This window comes from Gallus gallus, chromosome 1, assembly GCF_016699485.2.
Source record: "Gallus gallus isolate bGalGal1 chromosome 1, bGalGal1.mat.broiler.GRCg7b, whole genome shotgun sequence".
Lineage (NCBI taxonomy): Eukaryota > Metazoa > Chordata > Aves > Galliformes > Phasianidae > Gallus > Gallus gallus.
In genome coordinates, this window is record NC_052532.1 from 61,814,439 (window position 1) to 61,840,183 (window position 25,745).

General features: G+C 48.9%; 1 protein-coding gene across 2 annotated transcripts in view; it reads left to right on the forward strand.

Annotated features, from left to right (window-relative positions):
• The window catches only part of CECR2 (CECR2, histone acetyl-lysine reader), a 98,751-nt gene extending 73,447 nt beyond the window's left edge, over positions 1 to 25,304 (forward strand). Inside the window, exons 8-18 of one of the 2 annotated variants that reach the window (XM_046939260.1) lie at positions 4,306 to 4,462; positions 8,284 to 8,413; positions 8,693 to 8,730; positions 8,817 to 8,908; positions 9,160 to 9,286; positions 10,669 to 11,102; positions 12,300 to 12,428; positions 12,647 to 13,457; positions 15,894 to 17,283; positions 18,168 to 18,273; positions 18,561 to 25,304. In XM_046939260.1, the coding sequence (XP_046795216.1) occupies positions 4,306 to 4,462; positions 8,284 to 8,413; positions 8,693 to 8,730; positions 8,817 to 8,908; positions 9,160 to 9,286; positions 10,669 to 11,102; positions 12,300 to 12,428; positions 12,647 to 13,457; positions 15,894 to 17,283; positions 18,168 to 18,273; positions 18,561 to 18,566 (3,420 nt within the window). In that variant the 3' untranslated portion in view covers positions 18,567 to 25,304. The remainder of the gene's footprint in view (positions 1 to 4,305; positions 4,463 to 8,283; positions 8,414 to 8,692; positions 8,731 to 8,816; positions 8,909 to 9,159; positions 9,287 to 10,668; positions 11,103 to 12,299; positions 12,429 to 12,646; positions 13,458 to 15,893; positions 17,284 to 18,167; positions 18,274 to 18,560) is intronic. The other variant, NM_001397650.1, reaches the window with a different exon arrangement.
• Positions 25,305 to 25,745: the final 441 nt, after the last annotated feature.

Genomic DNA, 25,745 nt, shown 5'->3' on the forward strand with positions numbered 1-25,745 from the left:
CAAAAGTCACAATTTAGGCTGCTTAAAGAAACGCTTGTCAGACCAGCTCAAGCAGCCCTTTCCATGCCTCCTCACCCTCATCTCCTCCACCCCATCGATGGCACAGCACTGCTGCTTGTGTGTCTGTGCAGTGAACCAGACCCAGGAAAACGAGTGGAGTTAAATATAACCTTTTTCTTTGGTCGGGGTTATTTTTAACGTAGATCGGTTTTCCAATTGAGTTCACCACGCAGCCCCCAGCAGTGACGTTGGCACAGCCAGGGGCACGGTATGGCGGAGATGGGGGGTCTTTGAACTGGCAACTGCTGCCCAGAGAAATCAGTCAAGCAACACAGGATTAGCTTTGGAGGAAAAAAGTGGCTTGGTTCTATCAGGCTGTGGCATAATCCCTCACTGCAGATGTAATGAAAGCACGGTTATCTGGTGTTTTGTCCCAGAATGCTGTCAAACCCTGGGAAATTCAATGGCAGGGAATATTCCACGTGTGTCAGGGTTTCCTGCAAAACAAAGGAGAAAGTACAGCTCCCCACAATAAATATGGTTACTTAGAATGCATAAAGGAAGGAAGAGCCTCTCATCGTGCTGCAGATGAGAGCCTGCAGAGAGGAAAATAAGACCCTGGTGATGGTCAGTTTGGGGCCAGCATTGCTCTCTGCAAAGCCCCCCGTCCAGGAAGCGCAGGGCCACGTGTTTGTTCGCAGGCAGCAGAAATCCCAGTGGAGAAGGGGAGTGGGAAACACATGGAGCCTGAATGATGCTAATCAGTACCGCAGGTGCTCCAGGTCTGCGGCTGCAGAGGGTTGTTAATTGCTGCCTGTGGGCCAGTGAAACATTTTCCAGCGAGCGGGGGCCCTCCCAGCTCCTGCCGTGCTGGGGAGCAGGGAGCCAGGCAGCACCAGGGTGGTGAATCTCCAGACGGCACTGCCAGCCTCCCAGAGGGATGTGGCATTTGTGTGTGCTGCAGGGAGCTAGGGAAGGTGCCAGCGCATCTGATGGCTCGCTGGCTGAGCCAGGAAAGGGGTAGGCAGCAAGCAAACTTCTAGGAGAAAACCTGGGTACTGTGCAGGGGTAACTCCTGCCGCCCAGCTCCACGTGGTGGATGCCACGTTTGTCCGAGATACAACTGCTCCATAGGCTCCTAACCTTGCAAGGGTTTCTCAACAGGTGGTTCAGATTAGCTCCTCATTAAAGAGCTGCCTGAGCGGCACCCTCATTAGGGCAGTGCTGCAGAAATTGGAGCAGGGAGGGTTTGAAGGGCAAGAGGCTGGGGGTGTCCGTGCCTCCGGATCCTCCTGAAGTCTGATACCTGCTGTCTGCAAGCAAAGGAAAAGATAGAAAATTTGCCCTTTTGGGGTCTGGGGGAGGCAGCAATGTTGTGTCCTGGAGTGCTCTCTGGCGGAGGGAAGGAGGCGGTGATGCCATGGTCACAGACATGTGGCTTGTTGTTTTCATGTGAGAGTGAAGCCGAAGAAATGTCCTCTTCCACCTCTTCTTTCAAGAAGAAAGTTTAACTTGTGTTAGTTTCTTGCGATTATCATGCCAATAGGTATCTGCTTCTATCATATCTAGTATGAGTTTGGGACCTCCTGTCTAATTTTGTTTGGCTTTGTTTGCTCGCTTTTTTTAACCCTGAGATGAGCTCTGTCAGCTCCAATGGGCATCGGTGGGGTGGTACGCAGTAGGTCCCTCTGGAAATTAGGCTATTTCTGCATCTACAGTGTCTCAAAGAGCCCATCCCAGCATTGCCACTACCCTGCAAGAGCTACAGAGAGCAAATGCTGTCGATGCTGCTGACTGTTGGCATCGGCTGCAGCCTTGGCTGCCTTCTAGACTGAGTTTGTCATTTCTGCTTTTCCCTTCTCTTATGAGATGTTAGGATGGCATGACATTGTCCCCCTGCTCTGTGAATGCCACATTTGTGGTGGGTTCATCGGGAGCGTGGTGTGGATTCTGTATTGCGCCGTTACAGCATAGAGTGCTCAAGGCACCCAGCAGGCCTGGGGAGGTCCCGGTGTCACCACTGCTACTTGGATGTTGTGTTCACATTTCTGTAGGTATTGAATGGTGGATGCTGGATGAATCTAGGGAAAAAGAAGGTCTTACCTGTGCACCACCTGCACAAATCAATGTGGCATGCCAGGCTGGCTTAGGTCTACTGGCTAGAGAACCTAAAGGCTGATGGTCACATCCTCAATTAAATCCTTACTGTGCTGACTTCTGGTGGCTGGTTTCTGCTTTCCTCTTTCTCTTCCTAATGGCTGCAGAACACGAAGGGTTTTTTGTTTGTTTCTATTATAATTTAAGGATTGGACAAGAAATTTAGAAGAAAACTGTTTCAAGACTGTCAGGATCAGCTGAAAAGATATGTGCAGCATATGAATAGAGGATAGGATAGTAGACTGCTTGAGAAAGAGATGAAAAGAATAGGAAGTGAAAAAGTAGAACCTAATTCTGTAAGTTCTTAATCTCTTGTAGCTGATGTACTGGCGTCAGTACTGGGCATCCTGGTGTTTACATGTTGATCGGTAGGTGAAAGCATCTTGAGAAAGACAACTGGAACGATTAGGGAGATGGAAGGATTGCTTCATAAGGAAACATTTAACCTAAGTACGGAAACACAGAAGTTTTGTGCAAGTGTCTGAGGAAGCCCATAAACGTTGGAATGTGGCTGAAGAAGAGGAACGTTTATACCAACCCTGAAGAGCGTAATTAGGCATAATTGGATGGAATGAGAGGATGAAAAATTAACTTTGGACTGAAAGTGAGGAGAACGTGGCTAACCTAAATGAGTGTGGGTTCACAGAAGTGTTTCCCTAGGAAAGCTGTGGAAGTGTTAAGTACTGATAGCTGGCAAAGATATAAAAAGGAAAAGGACATAGGCAGAGTTCCCTGGCGGTGAGATCATGCTGTGAGTTTTGCCTAAAAAGATCAGCACAGAGTAGGTGTGCAAGAGCTAGTTGTGCACAGCAAGAGCTGTCCAGTCTGTCCCTAAATGCAGGCTATGGTCCTGATATCATGAAGAATCTCATACTGGACGCTTCTTTCTGTAGCTGCTGGTGGTGGAAGCATAATTCTCTTGATGTATTTCTACTGGGAACAGGGAGATAACGTGATGCTCGTTGTGGAGAGCTACAAGGGGACACTGTAGGGTAGCAGTCTGCAGGGGAAGGAGAGGCAGAGAGGGAATGAATGTATGGTAAAACCAGACGACATTTCTAGGCATTTACCAAAACACTTTCAGGTTTCCTTTCTAGATAATGAAGCAAGTACAAAATAGTAACCATGGTGCCAGATTTTTTTTCTGGGGATTATAATAGGCCTGGGGAGGTTGATGGCCTGAGCACCAGCCAGAGAACTCCAGCTGATTGCTAATCCTCAGGAAATGCCTTCTGCCTAAGTGATACTTGCTGGTTAGTCACTGAAAATGAAGGTGAACAAAACTGTGTGCACATTGTTCTTGTTGACATTCCATGCTGGTTGGGCACACGTACCTTGATCTTGCAGAAGTCAAAGAGTGGATGACTGATTCATTTGTTGTTTAATTAAATTAAACCAATAAAGGTTATTCCACGCTGTCTTATACATACTTCACACTTTATTGGAGAAACAGGAGCAGGCAATTCCTGGTCTGGGAAGTGTGCAGTCTTAAGTGGGATCAAACACAGCCTTACAGCCTGCTGGGCATGGGGAGGTAAGGAAGTAGGGCAATAAAGAACCAGGCGTACTTGAATGAGAATGCTGGCCAGGGGACTCAGTAGGAAAAAGAAAAAAAACTGCCCAAATAAATGAGCAAGAGCTAGTTTAGGGGAGATTAGCATGCAGAAATACAGTTTGAAGGGAAGCACAAAGAACACCTTGATGTAAGGCCGTACTGGTCTCTTTTTCTGTCCCAAGTACTGTGTATTTTATAGTAGAGCCAGGTTCAGCGGAGTAGTTTTTTCTGCTCATTCTTGCAGCTCGAGACTCACTTAATGGAAGGAGTAGAAGGTGTTGCATAGAGATATCAACAGTCAGAATCCTTTGCCCAGAAAGGAAATCAGAATTATACAGCTCTGATGGAGCAGCAGTTTGTCTAACCAATTACTTCTCCTTCCTTCCTCCTTGGGTCAGTAGGGTTTCATTGCTTGACAAGTAACTTTCCTCTACGTTGTTGCTTTTCATCTGAGAATTCATATGTACAAATCTTTTTGTTGTTGCTGTTCCAGCCATTCACTGTGCCTAGTAATTGCTCAAAGTAAACCTGCCTCTGCTCAGACTTGAATAAGCCAATGCATTACATGTTTTTTGTGCACTCTTTTGTCACAGGTAAACCCAAATGTGCTCAGTTCAATGGAGAAGCAGAGGCGCAGAGAGGAAGAAGAGGAGCGTCAAATCCTTTTAGCAGTGCAGAAAAGGGAGCAGGAGCAGCTGCTAAAGGAGGAGAGAAAGAGAGAAATGGAGGAGAAGGTCAAAGCAGTGGAAGGTACGTGCAATCAGTGTGAAGCAGAGCTGGGAGATTTCAGAGTTGACACCAAGGTCTTGAATTAAAATCTACTATTTGCATTTCTCTCCTACCAGGCATGCCAATGGGGATGTCTTTACTTGGACTTGGCTCAGATAAATTGGCCTGACAGTAGTTTCTTTTTGCCTTGTCCTCCATCTCTGTGTTGATGCCTGTTCTCTTGTGTGCCTTTCAGTTTTGTCTTCTTCCTTGAGTTATACTCGTTTTGTCCCACTATTCATATTGTTCCTCTGCTTCCTCCTTCCATCTTCCTGCTGTGGTCCTCATGTATTTCTCTGTGCATGGGATTAGCTGACTTAACTTGCTGAACAGGCATTTGTCCTTCTGGTGTACTGCATGATGAAAGGACTCCTTTCAGGGCAAAAGGGAAGGGGACGACATGGGAGTATCAAGAGTAGTAGCTTTATATTGCTACTGACCTCACCTGCTAGAGAACTAAAGGTGAGAAGACCAAACAGAGCACTGGCAAGTGACAACTTCAGTTTCTGCTTTGCCACAGTGGCTGGCTGGGCTGTCACAGCTCCAGGGAAATGCAACATCTTCAGAAAACTGTTCTCGTGCTGCATGGCAGTATCAGTATTGTGAATCCTTAAGTTGATAAAGAATCAGAAGGGGATGGGGAAAAAAAAAGTTCATACAAACCCCATAAACTTTCCCAGATGAAACAGTTTGCTGCCAGATGTTTGGTAGCAGACCAGATGTTATCTAAGAATAGTTTCTTTTACCTGCCTACTTTCTAACCTTTTGAGAATCCAATTACTTACTTGGCCTTCATATACTTCTGGTTGCCAGTCCTGGCTAACCTGGTGCTTTAAATTCAGAGTCATCCAGCTTCCAGATCTGTCACAGACATCTGTTTCACCTTGGCATATTGTGTATTCTTTGTGCTTTAATTCTTTACCCTTATAGACAAAATTAATCTTGAAGATCCTGAAGATCTGCAAAGACAAATGTGATATTCAGAGTTGGGCTGGTATTGTTCTCTTATAAGCTCTGTCAGTTTTTGGGTAAACACAATCACTATGTCATCTGATGGGAATGTACCAGGGCCACTCCAAAAAACTGGCATGGGGTTGGTCAGTAAATTGTTTTAAGCCATTTTGTATTCCTTTGTGCTTTCCTTGACCGACATGCTTTTATTTTGGTTTGAGCAGTTTCTTTCAGTCTAGTTCAAACTTCTTCCCGGTCAGTTTAGGCTAAGTCAAGAGAAGTCCACTTTTAAAGTGATGCAAAAGTTGTTTGGAAAGGTTATTTAAATCATTTGTTCAGTTAAATCACTTCAGTATTTTTCATCCCTAGAAACAGCAGCTTTCCAGGAAAAGCTTTGGCTTCTTAACCATCTTTCCTTATGGTCAAGCACATCCTGCATTAGCACAGCGCTGTGATAGTTCTTACGATGAACAGAAAGTCATTTGCAAATGAAGTCATTTGTTTTGCTTGGCTCAGACTTTTTAAAACTGGACATCCCCTGACTGAACTTTTAGGGTAACAAAAATTTTATTGTGTTCTGCCTTCTTTTGTTAAATCCCGAGCAATTTTGCAAGGTCTTCTGTAGAGGGGTGATATGAAACACAGAATGGAGTGTCTGTGCTCTTTGAGACTTCATCAGCACTTCACCTGGCTCTCATTTTCGGATTCTGTGCCTGTTTTCAGATGGCTTTCCTCTTTCCTGTATGGGATTTCACTTCCCTCTACTCCAACGCACTCCCCATTTAGTGACCCTCCTGCTGGGCCCATCTGGACTTTCCTGACTTTGAGTTGAAGCAGTTTTCTAGATTTCTACCAGAACAGCAGGTTAGAGTCTTCGGTTCTCTTCTTAGATGCTGCTCAAACATTACCTCTCACATACATGACTTCCTAGCTGTCTGAGGTACTTTTTAGGGCATTAGTTAGCTTTTGATAATTGTTGACTAGGTCTCAACCTATGTCAAGAGCATGACAGTGAGCTCTACCTTTAACATGCTGTGTAATCTTCCTGTGGTACAGGGACCTGAGCTGTAGCAGGCTAGCACATAGCAATTCCTATCAGTTTACTGTATTGGGTCCCTGATGGGCATTGATGGATTTCTAAAATCTACATGACCTTACCTCTTAGTTGCTGTTGCTATGAGATTCTCCTTTTGCTGCCCAGGTCATTGCCATACGTGTTTCTCAGGTTTTTCACTTTGGCATCCATAATAATGTAATCTAAGTGATGTTAATTTTACCAAAGAAGCATGCAGTGCTGAACTGTGCTTGGATTGACTCTGTTAATCTCTGCTAACTGTAGTTTGAGGTTGGACATCTTTCTCATTATGTGGTATAAAACATGCTGATTTTGTAGGACATCTTAGATACAAGCCCTGTCCTCTCATCGTCAGTGCAACCCACAGTCTGGTTATGGGAAACTTGGACTTTTTTTTTTTCCAACGGGTCTTTGATATATCTGGCCATGGATTTCCCTGGAAGTATCTCCCTTGTAGCTATTTCTGAACAACTGTTATCTTGTGAGAATATGCATTAAGATGAGGGACTTGTTCCTCGAGTGAAGCCATGACTTGCAGCGGTGCTAATGGTAGTCATGTCAGTGTGTTACTGTGACATCTGGTTTCTTCCCAGTAGAGAAATCCATTGCTTTTTTTAATGGGGCACAAGCTATGACCATCAACTTCTTTTCAGGGAAAAGGATGCTTTCCTCAGTATCTACAGGGAAAACATGTAAGCCTTTGTTTAGTAACAATGTCTATGGAAGTGGTGACTCTAATGTCAGAGTAAGGACTCTAAGAGCATACAGATAGAGCTATTCTGGAGATGCCCATTTCTAGTTTTCTTTTCCGCCTGCTTTCCATCTCCAGCTTTCTTTTGGCAGAGTAAGAGAGACTATTTATACCCTTCCACCAGAGTGGAAGGTGCCCCAGGTGTGGCCTGTTTTTTGGGGTGTTTTTTCTGTATCATCTCTCCTTGAGTATTTTCACAGAAAGTTCTGCTTCAGCAGAAGGTTGATACAATTGCAGGTGTTTAGCAAGTCAAATGAATTCAGATTTGCTCTAACAAAAAGGAAATGAGGCTCATAAGAGTCCATAAACTATATATTATAAAGCAGTCTGCTAGCCAGCTGTCTGGTTGCAGAACACTGGTTATATTACTAACATTGCTTCTTCCTGTCTCTCACCTCTTAAACCAAACCTGTCTCAATGGCCTTCCAGCATGGTGGCTTGCTTGCCCTGGCTGTAAAGACCCACCTGAACAATCTTCCCAAGCTAGCTCTGGTGATGGAAAATATTATTGACTCCAGCTACTCATTGCTACCCAGATGGGAGAACTTCATTCATCCTTCAGCACTGCTCTTTATCAACCTCAGGGCAAAACCAGCTGCCTTGAGTTGATGTGGCTGAGGAATAATTGCTCCTTCTTGACAACGTGGGAGTAGCAGTGAACAGCTGTAGGATGGTAACTTAACAAGCCAAGTCTTTCCATTGAACTGATCTGTGCCTCAGTCTGTGCTTTGAACTTCTCTCTCTGTACCACGCCATGGTTAGGAACTTTTCTGGAGGTTGGCTAGGAGAGCATCTGCATCACAGTATCATGCCAAATTTGCTGACGGTATAGTCAACAAAAACTGAAGAGATGTGTTTGTGGTGCATGGTATTCTATCAGCTCCTCTGCTTCTTTGCTGTTTTTACTGAAAGAACATTTCAGTGGAGCTCTTGATAGCCACAGGAGCTGCCTGAGTTTTCCCTGCAAGACACTGTTGACAAGTAGTGATGAATTGCTTCTTTGCTTATCTCCCCTCCCTGCTGCAGAACGAGCCAGGAGAAGGAAGCTTCGTGAAGAGCGGGCCTGGCTGCTGGCACAGGGAAAGGAGCTCCCTCCTGAGCTTTCCCACTTGGATCCCAGTTCGCCTACCAGGGAAGAGCGAAGGACCAAGGATCTGTGAGTATGCAGCTGTGCGTGTAGTGCACCTGTGCAGTGAAGCATTTGTAGGGAGGGGAGGAGTGTGATGGCTCACAGAAGTGAGGAGGGAGAAATGAGGTTGGAGAGCAGCAAGGAATAAGCTGAGAAACATCTGGATTTGTTCCATGCTAGAGGAGTGTTTGTGATGAGGCCTGTTAGCATCATGGCACTGCGTGTGGTGTGGAAGGGAAGATGAAGTAAAATGAAATGCCTTGTATGTCCTAAGTCTTATATTCACTGTTGTTTTTTCAATTACAGCTTTGAACTGGATGATGAGTTCACAGCCATGTATAAAGGTTAGTCATCCTGTCCCGCTTTTCTTCTTTGAATGACTCCCCTGTGCATGTATGTTTAACAATTGCCTGTCTTTTGTGACTACCAGTTCTAGATGTGGTAAAGGCTCACAAGGATTCTTGGCCTTTCTTGGAGCCTGTTGATGAATCATATGCTCCCAACTACTACCAGATCATTAAGGTAGGGAACACAATCCAGCTTGCCTGACTGATGCTTTTTGTTGACTGGGATGCAATTATTTATTAGTGCTTTGAAGTTCTGTGGGCTGTGTTATCCTCAAAGTCAAATTGCAGGTGTTCCTTTGGGTCTAGGAAATGCACGGTGAGAGTCTCTGCTCTGCATGGCTTTCTACGAAGAAGCTTGTACTTTATGTAATGCTGCAAGTCCCACTGTACTCACTGTAACTCAAGGGAAGTTTTGTTGCATTTCAGGCCCCCATGGACATCTCTAGCATGGAGAAGAAGTTGAATGGAGGTCAGTACTGCACCAAGGAAGAATTTGTGGGCGATATGAAGACCATGTTCAGGAACTGTCTTAAGTACAATGGTGAAGGCAGTGGTAAGAGCAGTAAGATGCTATGTTCGTCTGTTTTGACTCAGTGCTGCAAACAAGTACCGATCTCTCCCTACTCACCAGAACTGGATTTATGCTTACTCTCTTCCAGGGTATTTTTGAGAGTCTGGAGTAGAGAGTAGGAGCTCCTGAGTAATAAAGCCTGGGGATTAGACAGGTTTTTAGCACAGCTGTCATGCTGATTTGTGGTCTGGCACAATGGGACTCATATGTTGGTAGATAGTGAAGGCAGAGCATACAAAATCTGTTTTATTTTTGTTTTTTTTTTTTACAAGGTTGTTCCTTTGTGTGCCCGCATATGTTTCTGTGCACTTTGTCTCTTACTATCTAACATACACTTTGAAGAGCAGAGGAGTCTGGTCAGTCCCTGATGTTTGCAGAGTAATACGGAAATCTGAGAAATGAGCCTTTGGATGGAAAACGTATCTTTTTGTTTAGCTTCTTTGGCTGTTGAATGAATAACATGGGTCCACAAATGGGAAACCCTGGGTTTAACTGCCATGCCAATTAAAATTCTGCATGTTGCTTAGGTAAGAAATCAGTTCCCATATGGTGGATCATCACTGCAGACTGTCTTCAAAGTGAAATTAGTTCGAGCTCTTTAGCTTGTCAGTGTGGGCCTTGAGTAAAAGCATTCCTGTGCTGCCACTGGGAGAGTTCTGTTTCCCAAGGAACTTCTGGGCTATTTCAGCAGAAACAATTGGAAAGCCATGTGCTTCAAGCCCTTGTCATTGACACCTCTCGCATGTCTTTTTTTATTCTTATCAGTTCCAATGAAGGAGCCCCTCTGAGCAGAACTGTGCCGTGGAATGACACAATTATGACACTGATATTTGTAATAGCTTTTTTGTTGTGGTCAGCAAATGCTTTAAAAACTGAACATGGATAAAGTGTCTTTGATTTTTCTGTCTTGTAGCATGCAGCAGGGATTTGAACCGGTCCAAGAAAAGCCTTTAAAGATAATCAGATAGCTTTGGAAGTTAACATTTCTTCCCTTGGCACTGCTGGCTAGCTGTGCAGGTCACGCATCTCTGCAAGCAGAGGTGGTGTCCGTCGTAATGTAATTCTTGGCACTATTCTGGGACATTAGGTTAATGCTGACTGTGCAAGCTGTGCCGCGAGTGGTACTTTGTCATGCCTGTGTGCCTGTCCTCTGGTGGGGTTACTGAACAAATCTGATGCCGCACTGCTTATCAAGTTTAAGAACATAAACCAAAGTCAACTAGATAGAGACAGAAGTCTTTCTCCGAGAAACTTTGTGGAGATAATTTGGCTGGGGAAATAAGGAAAGTCTGACGTTGCTTAACTGTTCTTCTCTAGACGTCTCTGTCCCTGACATTGCTGAGTTGTTTCTTTTTTCATGGTAGAATATACCAAGATGGCTTACAATTTGGAGAGGTGTTTCCACCGAGCAATGATGAAGCACTTCCCTGGGGAAGATGGAGACACGGATGAGGAGTTCTGGATCAGAGAAGACGGGAGGCGGGAGAAGAGGAGCCGACGAACTGGCCGCTCCAGTGGTGGCAATGTTTGGACTCGGTCACGAGACTCAGAGGGACCAGGCAAGAGGCAGCAACGCCTGGAAAATGGAGGGAAACCTCCACCATATCGAGCTACTTCCAGGGCTCCTGCTTCTTCCTCCTCCTCCTCGTCCTCCTCCTTCTCCTCATCCTCTGCGGAGGATCCGAGTGGAAACTCCCTGCAGCCTCCTCGAGAAGTGGGCCCTTCCAATGGGAGAGGTTTCCCCCGCTCGCTGCAGTACGGTGGCATGCCCAGCCCTGTGCCACATCCCGGCCAAATGGTAAGGAGTGGTTTCTGATGGTTTTTATCCATCAAGCCCATGGAGGCAGGGAGGGAAAAGAGAATAAAACTCTGTGGAACGTGGCAGGGATCTTTTCTCAGAGATTTGAGGGTCAGAGCTGTGATTTCTCAAGCTGAAACTTTAGCCGTTAAATTTAACCTGAAACAGTTCAGTCTTACCCGGTCTCCGTGTAGCTGGTTGAGGAAACTGGACAGAAAATAGTTACTGGTAGGACAGTATGTTGAGGCTAGAAGAGTAGCTACTTCGGTAGCTGGAGGCTGTTGCAGATTGCTGCCACAGTAGTTAGGAGTGGTCTTATAACATTCTATGTCGGCAGGTACCCACATATGCTTGGTCAGGCTCGGCTCCCCCACTTCTATTCTCTCTTTGGAGAGGTACCCCATGTGCATGTAAAGCAGTCACGTTTCCTCTTTTAACCTCCGGTTTATGATGCTGAGCAAGCCAGCCTTCTTTTGTCTCAATTGTTTACAGATGCCTGGTAACTTTGTGCCATCTGCGTACTACTGCATTTCGTGCTTTGAGTATTCATAAAGGCTGTAAACAAAACCACACACAAGGCCACCCTGGGCTGTAGCAGTGACCTCCCTTTAGCCTGACGTTTCTTCTCTGAGGACCACCTGTTCTGCCTGTTCTATGGGCTGCTCCTCACCCATCCTTCACTGTCTTTTCCATTTTAACCAGTGACGTCTTGTGGTGCATTGTGACAGCTGCTCCTCTGAGATCCAGGATACCCCTCATTTTTTAGCTAGAAATCAAATAATGTTTTAGGGCCGTTCTTGTGATGCAGACAGTGGAAGCAAGTAGGAGAGCTGGAGCCAGCTATTCTTCTGAAAGAAATTCAGCACATTCCCTGTCATTCTGCTCAAATGCTCCTGTGGTTTGCTCCAAGGAGAGGAGCACTGTCCCCTCCAGTCTTCTTGTTTGCTCCTCAATAGCTGGGAGGTGGGTGAGTGTACCACGGCTTGAGCCCAGGAACACATGAGTGAGAGAGAGTGGGGAACGGTGTCATCTCATGTGATAGCCTACAGGTTTTTCCTGGCATCTCCAAAAACCCCACCTGCTTTTCTGTGTGGTTCTTTTGATCTTGACTTCTCCATGCTTGGAGCGGCTCTGCTGCCTTTTTCCATCTCACAAATGGTTTTATTTCTCCCTCCCTCACACCTGCTCATCCCCCAGAGACCAGCCGTACCGGGAACGTTTGGACCACTGCGTGGATCAGATCCAACGAAGCTCTATGGCTCGCCGCGAGTGCCAGAGCCCCATCCTGGAGACCCGGTTCAGCAGCACCAGCACTTTGCCATGCAGGTAAAAACAAAGAAACAGATGGGGAAAAAAAAAAAACAACCCCACAAACCCATAGCTTCCAGAAACGCTGTTGTCTGCTTTGCTAATAATAAAAGCAAAGGCACTCTGCAGGTCCCCTCTGCTCCCCTTCGTGCCTCTCTTCAGAGCAATCTGCTGGCACACCGGTGCTTACCCACCTTCCTCCAACTGATAATCAGCCACTCTCTCTCCTTCCCCAGCCGGCTGTGGGACTGAGCGAGCACCGTGGGCACAGGCTGGCCACTCCCGAGAAGCAGGTGTGTGCAGGGCCGACCCACATCGCTGGTCTTGGACCCCGTCCCAGCGCCTTGCAGCTAGGGTGCATGAGTGGACCCCCTCCCGACGCCGTCTACTCACCAGCGCAGTTCCAGCAGGGATTCCTTCCTCCCAGGCACAACGGGCCTCCAGTGAGGCCACCAGAGGGTTCGGAGATGCCACCAGGACACATGTACCGGCCCTACAAGTACCTGAATCGCGGGCACCCTGCCCTGTGGAATGGCAGCCATGGAGCCAGCAGCCAGAGTGCGGTGGGGGCAGAGGAGAAGGCACCTATGGGGCCGGCACCCTCGCTCCAGCCCCGCACCATCGGCCATATGATGGAGCCCCGGGCCATACGGCCACCTCTGCCTCCCAGCCAGTGGACTGAGCAATCAAACTTTCTACCTCACGGGGTGCCTCCCTCAGGGTATATCAGACCACCTGGGAAAACCACCAGCCAGAGGATGCCGCAGCCACCAGCTGCTCTTTTCGGGGGACCGCCTCAGGTTCAAAGAGGGTGCCAGGGTGGGGACTCCATGATGGACAGCCCAGAGATGATCGCCATGCAGCAGCTGTCATCCCGTGTGTGCCCGCCAGGCGTGCCTTACCACCCTCGCCAGCCGCCCCCACCGCACCTTCCCGGGCCCTTTCCCCAGCTGGCTCACGCTGCCTCCACTGGCGTGCCACCCCCAAAGCCTGTCGTGGGGAATGGGAGCTCGCAGGATCAGACCATGGAGCCGGAGAGCAACCAAGGTAACTCCCCATGGCACTGACCAGAGGCCACCCAGCAGCTTTTCATCTGTCCTCGCTTCTGCCAGGGGCTCTGGATGTAGAGGATGCAGCCTCGTGGATCCTTCTAGCTGTAGAGATATCTCTGTTCGTTGCAGGGAAGTTGGACTGGATGACCTTCAAAAGGTCCCTTCCAACTCAAATGATTCTATGGTTTTTGTGCCTATGGGGAGCAAGGAGCTGTGCCCAGTGGATGGGCATTCACAGGGAGTAGCTCTACTGCTCTAAACTCTTGTTGGTGTACCAACCTTAATTGTGTTGCCGATGCCCAAAGCCTGTATCTGTAGATGTGGTTTTATTCAGATTTGCACCACTAAAGAAGTGGGAAATATATTCTTTCAGACTCACCAGAGCCCATTTTAACCACTGGCAGAGGCTCAGCAGCAAAAGCGAGTTTTACTCTAATTACTGAGTTTTACTAATTACTGATCAAATAGTTGTGGGGCACATCGTTTATATACATACTTTTATATATTTTATATATTTCCTGCTCCAGCCATCACTTAGATTTTCCTAGATTTTTCACTTCACTGTGCCTGCCAGAGCTCCCCTCCTTCCCAGGTATACCTGCAAGTTATCAGTTTGCCTTTGGGTGCAAATGCAAAGCACGGTCTGTGATGCTTCTTGCAGCTCACTTGAATTTAATATAAAAATCAAGTCTGCAAAGAGTTAGGTAAGGAGAGTCGATGTTGTGTGAGTAAGTGGTTTAAATACACTGCTTTGAGTATCTGTCAGGATGACTTCTCTGAAATGCACATGTGCCTCATGAGCTTAATGTCTCGCTATCTTCACAGAGGAGGACTGCCAGCAAGGCGCTGAGCAGCCATGTCAGTTCAGATGGGATGGCAACGTGTCATATGTGCCACCACAAGTTTCTTTCTAGTGGAATTTCATTCATTCTAGCTGGTAACCTAGAGATCAATCAAAAAAACCTTGAACCTAAAGTAGAGATCAAAAAACCCTGGAGATCAAAAACAAATATTTCATTAATTCTGGCTGGTAAACTAGAGATCAAAAACCTTGTATTTTTTATCAATGCCTTGTGTGCCTTGCACTAAGAGGAAACTCTTTCCTTGTGTAGCATTGCTTAAAACTCATTATCATTTAGCTGTGCTGGATATAGAACAGAGACTGGGGGAGAACGCAGGGTGATTTCAGAGCAGAGTGGCCACATCTTCAAGTTTTTATGCAGTGTGATAGTGAATAGGACAAGGGGGAATTGCTTTAAACTAAAAGATAGGAAATTTAGGTTAAATGTTAGGAAGTAATTCTTTACTCAGAGGGCACTGAGGCCCTGGCACAGCTGCCCAGAGAAGCTGTGGGTGCCCCATCCTTGGAGCTGTTCAAGGCCAGGTTGGATAGGGCCCTGGGCAGCCTGAGCTGGTGGGGAGCAGCCAGTCCATGGCAGGGGGTTGGAGCTCGATGATATTTAAGGTCCATTACAACCTCAGCCTTCCTGTGATCTCTACATCACAGTTGGTTAAAACATGGCTGTGGTTGGCTTCACAGTACCTTGGTATGTGGCAGTGCTCTTGGCCAACTGCAGGCAAGCAGTGTTTGTGGCCCAGAAGGGGAAATACAGCCTGAAATCAAAAAAGCCCCAGTTTTTAGCTCACTGTCTTGGGGAACGTGCAGTATTTTCCAGTGCTGCCTTTCCGTGAGGCAGCCTCTGCATGCCCATCTGTCAGCCCAAAGCCATGTGTGCCATGTTACTCTTGACGGTGATTTGCTGACTACACCAGGGTTGTATCTTAATGGAAATCATAAGGATTCAGTTTGCATATGCCATCTTTCCCAGAGAAGGGAGTGTGCAACCTCGTGAGTAGTTTCAAAAAGAGCTCTTTTGAAAGAACAAGCTCTTGAGAGGTTGCCCAACTTTCTAAAAATGCCCCTTGGGATTTCTAAGGATCTGTGAAAGAAGATCTCTCTGTTGGCTGTGGGAGGAAGGCTACAGCCCCACAAAGCTCACATTTATCCTGGTGCTGTGTTCTGGCCATCGTGAGAGTTGAGTAGGGGATGAGGTATTTTAGGCTTTGAAGTACTTGGAAATCTTTGATGGAACCATCTCCGTGGCTTTAGAAAGTCATTCCCCTTCCTTTGGCACAGTTCAGCACCTTGGGGTGCTTTCTCCATCCAAATGTTGAGGATTTGTCAGAGTTAACCCTCGAGTTTCTGCTGAGGCTTTGTGTCAGTAGCCATAGAGGGGAAAAAAGCTATCAGGAATGATGCTGCTGTTCTCTCTGCCAAAAGTGGGCCCCAGGAGGTCATTTAGACATATCTGGCTCAGCTGACAGCAATTGCTTGTTGACAAATTTGCTTTGGATGGGCATGGGTGTGGGGTCAGGAGGGCTGCCTTCCAAAACAAGACCAGCACCTGACGTTTGCCCCCTCTCTTTCCAGTGGAGCCACTGGCAGGCGTGGAGGAGAAGGCTCAGTGCATCGGCATTCCCGACAGGGCCTACGCCAAACTCCTACCTCATCCCAAGCCCCCCCTGCCCATGGAGTGCGCCCGACGCAACCTGCCCCCGGACGGGGAGGGAGACGGCTCCGGCCTGAAGAGCGATCTGAAGGCCAACCAGAGCAAGGGCACGTGGCCGGCTGAGAGCAGCTACGCTGGCCCAGGTGCCCAGGGGTGCATGAGGGACCTGGCATCCACCCCTGAGCGAGGAGGACCTGTGTCTGAGAACGGGGCGGCGGGCGAAGGGCCGGCAGAGAGCAAGGGTCTGGCTGCCAGCCTGATGGAGAAGCCCCTCTGCAGCGGGGGGAAGGCTCTGCCCGAAGCGGCTGTGCCTTGCATGGGGCAGGGCACCAACCTTCCCGCCATGGATGCTGGCACTGTGGGAGCTGCCCCCAACCAGTTCCACCCTCTCTACATGCCAGGTCTGGAGTACCCAAATTCGGCCGCTCGTTACCACATCAACCCGGGGCTGCAAGGGTTCAGCCCGGTAATGGGTGGGAAGCCTCCCCCGGTGTCCCACCCACAGCATTTTCCTGCACGGGGCTTCCAGCCAAGCAATGCTCACCCCGGGGTCTTCCCTCGCTATCGGCCACACCAGGGCATGCCCTACCCCTATCAGCCCCAGCCTCAACCTTCCTACCACCACTACCAGCGGCCACCCTACTATGCCTGTCCGCAGGGCTACTCAGACTGGCAGAGGCCTCTCCACCCCCAGGCCAGCCCCAGCGGCCACCCGCCCCTGGCCAGACCCCCCTTCTCTGACCGGGGGAACGTGAGTAGCTTGCAGGGCTGCGAGGCACTGAGTGCTGCCCTGGCTTCTCCCAACCGCATGGACGTAGCGAGTGCCAAAGAGGTTTCTCCAAGCGATGGGCGGGATCTGGGGCCTGAAGATGAGAAGTCTGAGGAATCCCAGGAGCGGCCGGAGAGTCCCAAAGAGTTCCTAGATTTGGACAACCACAACGCGGCCACGAAGAGGCAAAGCTCGGTGGCAGCAGGAGAGTTTCTCTACGGAGCTCCCCCACCTCACCTGGGTTCGGGAATGGGATTTGGGCCATCAGCTTTCCCTCCCCACGGGGTGATGCTGCAGACTGGCTCTCCCTACGCATCCCGGCATCCCGCCGGTCATTTCCAGCCCAGGACGTACGGATCACCCATGAATGCCCACCTGTCTCATCATCCAGCCCCTGGCCAGGCTAACGGCCTCTCTCAGGAGGGACCCCTGTACCGCTGCCGGGAGGAGAACATAGGTCACTTTCAGGCCTTGCTGATGGAGCAGAGAGGCAGTGGAGGTGGCATGGGGGGGCCACCCCAGGACTTGTATAGACCATCGGGGTAAGAGCGTGTCTTCTGGGAGAAGGTGAGGTGGGAGGGAGCGATGCCTGGGTGGCAGCGTGTGTTGGGTATCCTTGAAAGGCCCAGAATGCAGTCTCAGGAGCTGGCTGGTACTATGGAGGGCTAACAGATGGCTCTTGGGCCCTTAGACCTTTCTGGGAGCTGCGGAGTCTTACTGCAGCTTTTTAAAACAAGTAACGTTAGCTATCATGGAGACCTGTTAGTTTGTCCTGTCCATGTCCACACCAGGGCTTTGTTTTACCTGATGGTATTTTGTTAATGTGTTGTCTGGTGTTGTGCATCTCTTAACCAAAAGGTCTCTTACCATTTTCTTTGTGAGAATTTTATTGCATCTGTTCCTCATGCAGGGAGTAGCTAACTGAAGTGGAAGTTAGCACTGTTATGAAATCTACTTCAGTGTCACCCCTTTTTCCTCTGCTCTCTCTTTGCCTTTCCTCTCTGTCTTATACTTCCCTTAAAGAAAATGAATTCTCATTGAGATTTTGCATATTACATTTTATTCCTAAGTGAAAAATTCTACTTCTCCAAAAATCACCTGTTCAGACTTCATAAACGTGCTTTGGCTTTCACTGTTTTGCCGTAGCTCCAGCGTGATTGAAGCATTGAACCCTGTGAGGCAGGAGAGAAAAACATGCTAAAGAGCTTTCTTTCTCCTAGTATTGAGAGGGCTTGGCTTACAACTAAGTCACTGCGGGGTGGAGAGAGGGATTAAAGCTTGTGTTCTGGGGGAAAGGCATAAGGGAGAACAGAAGCAAGATGCATGTTTCTGTGTGAATGGTGCTTGCATGCGTTCATCCAGGTAGATGGGGTTTACTCGTGATGTTCATGTGCTTAAAAACTCTTTCCATTAAACCTGACTACAGAATGCAAATGCATCAGGCTCAAGTTCCTTTCCCGAAGATGCCTACAGCAACCATGTCTCGAGAAGATCTGACGCCACAGAAATCATCAGCGTTGCCTCTGGATCAAGTAAGGACCACCAAGGAGAGCAGAGCTCAGCCTTTTTTTTTGCTCTGCCAATTGAAGGAGTGAAGTATTTGCTAGCAGTGGGAAGCATTGGAGGAAGCTGGGAAGTGAGCTTACCGATAGGTAGAGGGGCTGGGGATGTCTGTGTTGTCGTAGTGGACTGTGCTGACTAGCTGACTATCTGTCAGCACAGGTAGCGCCAGCTTTGAAGTAATAGCATGAAATAGTGAGGTTGCTCCTTTCTAAAGCTGCTAGTTGAAGGTCTCCAACTCCTCTTTTTCTTCTTCCAGAGCTAGTCTGAGGAAGGAAGGACCTCACGAAGATGAAAGCCACACGTAATTTGGACAAAGGGGAGGAGGGGCAGGCCTTCCTCCCGGCCTCCCCTCACCCAAGCAGCATGTAGCTTCCCGGGTCCATGGATCACAGCATCCCCACGGCGTTTGTGCTGGAATCCCGGAGTGGTGCTGGGCCCCAACCAACCGGCCGAGCAGCCGGCTTGCCAGCGCAGGGCGAGCATCGCCAAACTAGTGGCTTTCTGTGACTGGAGACTGCGTCTCGTTCAGGGTTTGAGGGATTTTGGGGGGGGTGGGGAGGGCGGGGGTGGGGGCTAGAACTTTCATTGACTGCTAAACTCAGGTATATTTTTCAGGGTGGAAGAGGACGATGATGGAATTTTACTTGTAGTATTAACGTGTGTGTTTTGGAGCTGGATCCAGTTTACAGAATTTAACCTGTTGCCTTTTTAAATAAATTTCTGTTGTTGGTGAATGTATTGTACATAATGGGGGAGGGGGTGGGCCCAGCTTGTAGTGGGCTTAGCACTGGAGGAATCCGTAACTGTTTACAATCATATCACACTGAAGTCTTTCAGGATAGGGTGAGGGTCTGGGGGAGCGGGGAGAGGTCAGGGAACATGAGATGAATGGCTTGCTGTCCTCTGCAACTGAGACACCACCCGATAGTTGTTTGGCTGAATATCAGGAATTGCTCAGGAGCATAATGTGTCCTCCTCTTTCTCTTCTCCTCTTCCTCCTTCGCGCTCACCCCTGTCTCTGCCCCTCCGGATCCAGGGCCTGAGTGCACTTCCAGCTCCTGTCATCATGGGGGAACAAGGAAACCAGGACCAGGAATTGAAACCAGCACAGGATGCTCACGGCGTTGTCCCTTGTGCTAGCATAGTACCCCTCTTCCTGCCTTTCTCGCAGGAGTAGTTTGTGCTCATGGAAACAAGAAAGGGCACAGTTGGTCATCTTGGACTTCTTTTGGTGAAAGCAGTGCCCGCTGAGTGTGGAGCAGCACCTATCCCACAAAGGAAGTGTTGTGCAGAGCTGTACTCCCTGCTGCCACGGAGGGGAACTGCATCCATCTTTACCTTCTCTGTCCTTTGTTCTATTCCCCTCTGGGCAGGAGCAAAGCAGAAAGTAAGCTGAAGTCCCCTGATATCCCAGTTGCCTGTGGAAGTAAGAGTATGAGGTTGGTTTGAGGGAACAGTTTGCTACAGTGTGAGCTGTTTGTTGGCCTGAGGAGTTGGGTTCGGTTATGGCAAGTAGCAGGTGATTCAGAAAGCACTAATCAGTGAAATCCAGAGTTGATGGAATGACTCAGGCAGTGGGAGACGAGAGAGCTGTGCGCTCGAATGGAGTCTGTTCTCTTCCATCTTTGATGCTGTAGCAGCAAGTACCACAGGCTGGTGGCAGCTTCCCTCCAAGTCAATACACAGTCTGTAAGGACTCTCCACCAGCAATGGCACTGCATGGAGGAACCCCTGTGCCCCAGTCTTTGGCCAGACACTGAAGTTCAAGTGTAGGTTTGACAAATAAGTTGCTTAGAAATCTCATCTGCAGGTATGCACCGCATCTTAGAACTAACATAGCTGAATGTTTCTGGGAGAGAGTAAAGCCAGGTAGAGTTGCTACACTGCAAGGCTGGGCAGAAAGATCTGCTAGTCTACAGCCCAAGTGAGGGCTGCAGTTGGCGCTGAGGGGACAGTGGTGTAATTAGGACATGCCAGTGTGCCAGCCAAATTGTGGTAGCAGAGGTGAGTGTGTGAGGACAGAACAGCATGCCCTGGAGTCTTCACTACCAGCCACGGGAGGGTTTCTGCCTCCAGGTTTCTGGAGAATTTTTCTGGCTGTGTTGTCATCTCAAATGGTGCCGTCACCCATAGTAGCTGGGTTGCACCAGCATGCGTGGCCGCACCAAGCCTGATAGGAGTTCAACTTCTTCCGGCTAGTCCCACAGGTGTGTTTATGAGCTCACTGCTCCTTACTGAGTGCTTCACCCTGCCTGTGGCCTGCAGCTGCTCTTTGTTCTGTCCAGCGGGCTGCCTGGCTAGCTGGCTCCTCCTCAGAGGAAGACTTCGGTATGGGAATGAGTGTAAGTGTAACCACTGTTCAGGACAGTAAGCTTAGGACAAATGAAAAAACTGTTGCTTCTCTTTTTAAGGAAATCTTTAGTTCTTGTAGTTAATTTTCATTAAAAATGGAGGATCTGTAAAGTCTAACTTAGAGCAAAGTATTTGAAATGCTGGGAACGAGAATGCGTGTTCTGCAAACAACCCTTGCCGTACTTCAGCCTGTGTCTTCTGCACCATAGATCGTTACCCAAATACTCCAAGTGCCTTTCAGTTCATGGTGAGCTTTGTGGAATAGGAGGTTTTAGATGCTATAAACAAAGCCAAAGCACTCTTGATCTTCGGCTGGAACTGGCACTGAAAATGCGGTTCTAGGGATCACGGCATCTGGATGAGTACCAACCCAAGGTTAAACAGGAGGAATAGGGAAGGCAAGGATTGCTTGTGGTCTGCCTGGGGAGGGTAATGGATGATGGGTATACCGCTAGGATTCTACATGGAGTATGAGGCGTGGAGATGCTGTCCCTTACCTGGCAGGATTGAGTGGGTTTCTAAGTAAATGGTTTTTGATGTAGTTGGTGATTCTGATGAAAGCAACTAACAGAAGTTGCTATTGGGGGTGCATGTGATTTGCATTAGCGAAGTGCCGATGTAGCACAGAGGGAACAAGGGCTGGAATACAGGGATATCCCATGGACAGGACATGCTCAGATCAAGTGTTGCTTGTGGAACCTTAGTTCTGAGTTTCCAGACTATGAAATGCTTTGCTCAGAAATGTTTGCGGGTTGTGGTCGGGTTGGGTTGGGTTTTGGCTTTGTTGTTGTTTTGTGATGACGTCTAGGCACCCCCCCCCCAAACCAGAGTTCTATCTCACTGGGTACAATCTGAACAAATCACTGAAAATTTGCACCTCCCAGAGCAGTTAGTGGGGTGGGACGACAGCAAAAGTGCACAGAGAGAAGCAGAAAATGAGATTTTCGTTGTTTCTGATCTCCCACCTATGCCGTGTGGGCTGGCTTGTAGATAATGTGAAAGGGACAGATTTAAAGAGGGATTTAGAATAGATTAAACCAGCAGCTCTTTAGGTACGAGGTGAGGCTTTTTTCCTTGAGTTGGTGTACGGTGCTGAAGAAAAGTTGCATTTTTTTAAATATCCTTTGATTATTGTATTCACTTCACTCAAAAAACTTCTCAACAGAGTACAGAAAAATTCTGGAATCTGATGGGAACACCCTCTTTTCTCATCCTCTGCAGCGCTGCAGTACGGTGTGTTACCAATTGGACCTTTTTCACAGGGCATATTGGGCAAGTGACTTTGCAGAGTTTCCCATAGGTATTACTTTTTTTCATATGAAAGACATGGTTTGTAATTACAGATGTAGGTCACTCTGAAAGTAATGCCTCCTACTTATTTCCTTTCTTTTTCCGCATGGAGGAATTCAATCCTGCACTTCTGCTTCATACGCACTTCCGTGTCAGACGCCATTCTGTCAGACTGCCCCTCTGCTGCCATCTGTCACACGGCAACAACGTGTAACAGAATGTCGGTGGGAAGGTTTAACCTCTACTGCCATACCACCAACATCCACCTCTGGCGCCATGGGCCAGCAGAATAAAATAGGAGGCATTACTTTCAGAGCAGCCCTTGTACGTGTCAAACAAGATTGCGTAGTAGAACGAACGCAACGCTGAGTGTGCCAAAATCTCCCAGTGCTCTGGTGGTACAAGTGGCACGTGGTGCTCAGTCCCATTCTAAATGCAGTTGTATCACCTTCTGCTGGGACTCCGGGAACTTTTGGCATCTTCAGCACCATTGGGCCCTGGCAACTGAACCAAGTATTTGGGGAAGATTGGTAGCTGAGGGTTCACAGGGATCTGAGCTGTGTCCAGCAGAAGTTTGCAGTCTCTAAATGCCATGGTGTGACCAAAGCGTGTGGTGGCAAGCCACGGCACCAGCCTGCAATGAGAAGGACAAAAGAGGAAAGTAAATTGGAAGTTTCAAGGCCTGGCTGGTTTGATCTGTGACTTTGAAGTACGCTTTTCTTGGAACGGCTTCTAGTTCTTTCTCATCTGCCTTTCCCATGCAGAATTCTGAAGCAAATCTCCTGTGTGTATTTTTGTACGTGTGGTTTCTCGGGGTCTTGGAGAGCTATCAGCTTCTTGATGTCTTATCTGAAAGCTCATCACAGGGGCTGTCTCTCATTCTGCTGACTGAGGCAGCTTCTCTCTCTTTACAGCAACACTTCTCCCTTTAAAATGAAAGTATAATGAGAGAACGACCCGCGTTTGTCTCCTCCGCTGATGGCTGTCAGCTTTCTGTGCATTCTGAGCCCAGCCAGGGCTATCGCTCTGCTCTCTGCGGCTTTGCTCTGCTTTTCCTTCTCGAGGAGGTGCCCTGGGCTTCAATTGTCCACCGTGGCACTTTGGAGAAGGTGCCGCAGTGTGGTGAGGGAAAAGTGATGTCCCGAGGGGTGGAACAGCTGCAGGCTCCGCAGTGGTGTGTCTGCTTGGTCCATGCATACCTTTGCAGCGCAGGTGGACTGAGCTGCGTGAGGCCATGCCCTTGTCAGTAGCTGTCGGCTTCTGCTCACGCGCGGTGTCTGAGACGCCGTGGGCGCTTTGTAGTGTTAATGCTGATGGCCTTGTGTCCACTTGGGCTTTTTCTCCTTGTTCTGCAGCAGTGGAGGAGATCTGGCACAGGTCTTCCTCTTTCTGAAATGTGGATGGCGGAGGAGGCTGCATGAATAGAGAACCAGAACTGTATCCAGCAGTGGAAAGGGGGACGGAAGAGGGACTAAGTAGGGCTAAGGAATCATTGGGATTGTCACCAGCTCCAGCAGGTCCCTCTCTCCATTGCTTTTGTTTGGAAACACGTGGCTCGCTGGCAAAGGGGCAGTAATTGGGAAATCTGCACCTGAGTAGAAGTGGAACTGTTTGTGGGCAGTTTCCTCTTTGTTGGGCAACGTTGGGCCAGGGGCTGCCAAGGGAGCCTTTGGGCCTTCCAATCCATACAGGACAGGTGGAAGTTGTGCAGCAGCCCCCTCCTGTCCCGAGGCCCCCAGGCAGCTGCAGGAACCAGGGCGTGGGCTTTGGCTTTGGTCCCCCTTTGCGTCATGCACCAATGCTTCCCCTCTCCTTGCTGCCCTGTTTTCAAGCTCCTTCCCTCTGTGCTTCACCGTTGCTGTCAGATGCAGAGACAGGAGCTCACCGTCTGTGGAGGGGCAGAAGGTTCAGCTCGCCAGCTGTCTCCTCTGCATACGCAGGCAGGGAGTGCGCATCACCCTCCCTGTGACATCAAGGTGCCCTCAGCATCCAGCAGTGCCCTCCTACCCTTTGGGCTCACTGCGTGACGCTGGGTGCCATCCCTCCGCCAGGCGCCACTGCAGAGTGGGACCTGCCGCGTCTACCTCTGTGGTAGCTTTGGCTAACAAAAAAATGGTGTGCACAGCCCAGAAACCTGTTACCTCTATTCCTTGTGAGCTCAGTGAGCACTGCTGCCTGATTTCCGAGCGATAACAGTGTGCAGCAGTGCAGCTCCAACCTTCCTGTGTCAGAGCAGGGAGGGGATGGCTCCAAACCACACTGCGGGGCTCCAGGATGCGGCTGGAAAGCGAGGTGCTTCCTGCAGCCCTGTGTCTCCTCGCTGCCACATGGCTGCTTTCCCAGTGACCGACGGGTTGGATTAGGTCAGGAAAGGAACAATTGGAGCCGAGCCTGGATTCAGGGCTGGCAGGAGGGGTGCCTGTCGTTGGCATGCCCTGACTTTGTGCCTCTGGGGTCAGGGGAGCATCCAGAGCTGTCTGGCTTGGCGCTGGGAGTGGGGGAAGCCAATGCCACTGCATCCATTTTCTGAAGTTGGGTGGGGTTGGTTTGCTTTGCTGTTTGGGCTGTTGGTTTTGGTTTTTGTTTTTTGTTTTTTGTTTTTTTTTTTCTTTTGTATTATTGTAAGTTTGTAAAGAATGTAATCTGTCTGTTGGGGGCGTAAGGAGGACACGGGGGCCGTTCTCTTTCCGGGTGAGACTGTTTGTGAGTTGCTGTGTGTTTTGGTGCTGGGTGGGGAAGGGCCCAGCAGCCATGGGGCAAAACCCAGCCCTGTCAACCCATCGCGACTATCATGGGCAGCAGGAGGGCGAGCGGGTGCTGGGCAGCAACCTCCCAGCCTGAGTGTGGAAACCCTGCTCGCATCCTTAGGCGGGGAGAGATGTGAGCATGCAGGGCTCTGCACAGGGCTCTCCTGCTCGGGGCTGGGCCCACTCATCCTCAGCTGGGGTAGCAGCCGAGCTGCCCAGCTGCTGTGCAAAGGGAGGGCTGAAGACAACAGCCCGAATTTCTCAGTGCAGGAACAAATTTGAGCCGGCCCTCGTGCCCGCCTCCCTCCCCGTCCCATAGAGCACAGTGTCAGGGATCCTCCTCTCTCTCCTGCTGCTGCAAGGTCATGTGAACTTTCCTGGTCAATACTGGAAAGGGGAATGCTATTTATTTTTATATTGTGTATATTTTGTCTTGGTCTGCTGATTACCTTTGTTCCCCAGAGCGACAGTTACCTCAATAGTTAGTTTAATACTGTGTGTTTGGGTAATTTTTTTAAAGAACTTTTTTAAAAGCTTGATCCTTGGAGGTCTGTAGATTTTATTTCCATATGAATTGGTTATTTTGTATAAAGTACGTTCTTAAAATAGCATTTTCCCTGGCTGCTGTGTGTTTTCTTGTCTCCCTTTGCAGGGGCAGCGGGTGGGCCGGGCGGGGAGCACACAGGCGTGGCTGGACAGGGCCGCACTGCCTATAATCCATTTCTTTCCAACACAGGGAATCGCTTCATGCCCGCCTGGCTTGGCACTGCTCAGAGCTCCCTCTGTCCTCAGCAGGCCGCTAACAGATGCTGCTGCTCACATCTCCTGCCCAACAGCCTCCCAGGGCCCATCTGCCCTCCCGCAAAGAGGTGCACACAAAGGACCCTGTGCTCACAGGCCCAAGCAAGACCTCTCCCTGCTGCTGTAGCTCTTCTCTCTGTGCCCTAAGCAGAGAGTCAGGCTGCCAGCAAGGATAGGAAAATGAACCAAAGCAAACGAACTGGCCAAGAGCTGAGGGTGACTCCTGGTGCGTCTCCGCTCCCCGGGTGGTT